Below are 2,873 nucleotides of genomic sequence, written 5' to 3'. Positions count from 1 at the left end.
CCCTGCCTGCCCCGAGAGGCATCGGTGCAGGAATCAGGCTTGGGTTGTGCCACCGTCTGGCACCGCAGCAGGTTCAGGGTGCGTGCCCCAGAGCTGAGCGTCCTCTGCTGCAGCCCAGCCAGGGCTCCTGAAACGCAGTCTCCCACATTCCCCAAAACTTTTATTTTTACATCAACCAAGCACACAGACAAAGTCAGGTCAGCACTGCCTTGGCCGTGGGGGCCCAGAGACCCACTCATGAAAAGACACATCACCAGGGGGCTTATGGCCCAAAGCTCCCCAGGATGTGGGACGGGGCAGTGCCGTGTTCCCTTTCGCTGTGCCAACGGACAGCCCCGAGGGCTGCGACCCAGCGCCCCGGGCTGTGCATGCAGAGCGGTAAAAGGCAACACAAGGGAAAAGCAGAGGTAGTTTCCCAACTCGGTGCCACAGGTCTAATGGGGAGTTCGTTTGCACCCCCAACAGGCCCCTGGCAAAGCCAGGGAGGAGGAGCGGGTGCCAAGGGTGGTGCTGCCCTTAAGTCTGAGTCTGGGAGTTGCTGGCTCTCCCTCGGGGGTGCCAGCGTGCACCCTCACACTGGTGTGCAGGGTCAGTGCTGCTCTGGGGCCGTGCTAGGGCCAGCCCTGGAGCTGTGCTTCCAGCACCATCCCCACATGGGGAAAGGCACCGTTGGTGAGTGTAAAAGTACTGTCTGTGGTGACTGGATAGGGTGACCTTTCACACAGGGTCCCCTCTCCTCCTGCCAGCACCAGGCCAAGGCGAAGGACCCTGTGAAGCAGCGGGACAGGCACTGTGCAGGCACTGTGAGGCAGGGAGGGGTGAACGGAGGGGGAGGAGGTGCCCAAACCGCGGCACCATAGGTCCCGACACTGCTCAAGCTGGGTATCAGGCCCCCAGAGCTTCCCACTGTGTCCTGAGTAAAACCAAAGAGGTGCAGGATTAGGCCCTGCTGGGGACGAGAGGGTTGTGATGAGGGCACTGGGGCAGAAGGCAGAGCCTGTCCTACCCTCGCAGCCCCCTGCTCGCTCCTGCCTGGCCCCAGGCACATGCAGCAACAGCCGGGCACGGCCAGCGGCTCAGAGGAAGATGGGCTGCTCCTGCCCGGTCAGTAAGCGGTACGTGGAGGCCGGCATGGTCTTGATGTGGACCTAGGCAGAGATGCACAGATCAGCTGGGAGATGCCAAACCCTGGGCTGGAGGGTGCTGGTGCAAAACTCTGAGCCCAGCCTGCTCCGTGTGCAGCCGCAGCTGCCCCGCGGCACGGGGGCCCTGGCCATCGCCCAGCCTGGGCCTGGCTCACCTCGCTGACCGCCTGCGTGAGGATCTGGATGATCTTCTCGTGGGGTGTTGCCACCACGCTCTGCCCGTTGATCTCGATGATGCGGTGCCCCACGCGGATGCCACCTCTCTCTGCGATGCCCCCACGCATCAGGCTGCAGATCTGGGGAGGAGGGAGCGCTGGCAAGATCAGAACTGTGCCCACAGCCCAGGGCCATACGCAACCACCACCCCAAACCCTCTCATCCATGCAGGCTCCAGGCAAGAGCGCCGGACTTGGGTGCCGTCTCCTCCAGCCCACGGGCATGCAGCGAGGGCAGGGATGTCCCTTTTTATTGCTGCTACCAGAGCGATGTGCTGAGCTGCAGGGCAAGGGCAGCCTGCAGGCTTTTGTTCCCTGGGCTGACAGAGAGCTCAGCTCCCTCCATCCACCCATTGAACCCTTGTGCCCCATCAAGCCTGGGCTGCAGAGCCAGAGCTTCTCCCTGCGATGGTGGCTGCTGCACGCCTGTGGGGTAACCGCGTCTCCAATGCTATTGGGAGCATTGATCGGTGCGCGATGCAGCCGTGCCACCCCCTCAACCCACCCACCCCATCAACTCCTGCTAGTCCTGAAAATGCTCCTCTCTGCCTTTGCAACGCAGCCATTGTGGAGCCGGGAGTGGCTGGGGACAACAAATGTCACTAAGGTCGTGCCAAGAAAGCCAGGAAGAAACCACTACCCCGAAAGCAAACAGCTAAGGAGCACCAGGGAGACAGATCCAATCGCCAGTGCTGCAGGAGAGCTATGAAGAGTCTTTTGCTGTGGTGCAGCAGAGCCCTGTGAAACCTCAGCCCTGGCAGGCACAAGGAGCGCTGGAGCTGTGTGCTTGTCCACGTGGACATAGCCAGAACCGTGTGTCCCTCTGCCAGACGGGAAGACCTTGGATGACCCTGGCCTGGCTCCGCTCCCATCCCCGCAGGCACTCACCACGCCGTTCTCAACACAGAAGCCCAGCTGGTACTTGGAGTCAGGGCGCCGGATGACAGCCGTGGTGACAGGGGGACAGTGCACAATGTTCAGTGTCACCTCTCTCTGGTGCTTCAGCTCCTGGAAGATGGGATGGGGCTTTGTCAGACTTTGGAGAGCTATTCGACATGGTTGAGAGGGGCGATGCAGCCATGTTGCTCACGGGAGGGCTGAGGATTAGCAACCTGTTTTCAATCGGGAAACTGAGGCACACACAGGGGTACAGCCATGCTCAAATTCAGGGAGAAGTTGTTATAAATCCAGTCTAAGATGTCCCACTCTGCCCCTGAGGCCACACTGTCCTTGCCTTCAGCTCCTTCCTGCCCGGGAGGTAGAAGATGCAACAGGTTCCCTCCAGCTCACGGGAGGGCTGAGGATTAGCAACCTGTTTTCAATCGGGAAACTGAGGCACACACAGGGGTACAGCCATGCTCAAATTCAGGGAGAAGTTGTTATAAATCCAGTCTAAGATGTCCCACTCTGCCCCTGAGGCCACACTGTCCTTGCCTTCAGCTCCTTCCTGCCCGGGAGGTAGAAGATGCAACAGGTTCCCTCCAGGACAGGTGCCTGCCTCCTCACCCACCCT

At 60.7% G+C, this 2,873-nt stretch overlaps 1 protein-coding gene across 1 annotated transcript in view; it reads right to left on the bottom strand.

Moving 5' to 3' along the window:
- Positions 1–1,076: 1,076 nt before the first annotated feature.
- Positions 1,077–2,873, bottom strand: part of APBA3 (amyloid beta (A4) precursor protein-binding, family A, member 3) — a gene marked incomplete at its 5' end in the record, with an annotated part of 4,239 nt that continues 2,442 nt past the window's right edge. The window contains 3 exons of the mRNA XM_009574989.1: positions 1,077–1,148; positions 1,301–1,441; positions 2,249–2,368. Of these exons, the coding sequence (XP_009573284.1) occupies positions 1,077–1,148; positions 1,301–1,441; positions 2,249–2,368 (333 nt within the window). The remainder of the gene's footprint in view (positions 1,149–1,300; positions 1,442–2,248; positions 2,369–2,873) is intronic.

This window comes from Fulmarus glacialis, unplaced genomic scaffold (assembly GCF_000690835.1).
Source record: "Fulmarus glacialis isolate BGI_N327 unplaced genomic scaffold, ASM69083v1 scaffold19550, whole genome shotgun sequence".
In the NCBI taxonomy this organism is placed as follows: Eukaryota; Metazoa; Chordata; class Aves; order Procellariiformes; family Procellariidae; genus Fulmarus; species Fulmarus glacialis.
The sequence above is the reverse complement of the archived record's forward strand: the minus strand, read 5'-3'. Positions and strand labels throughout refer to the sequence as shown.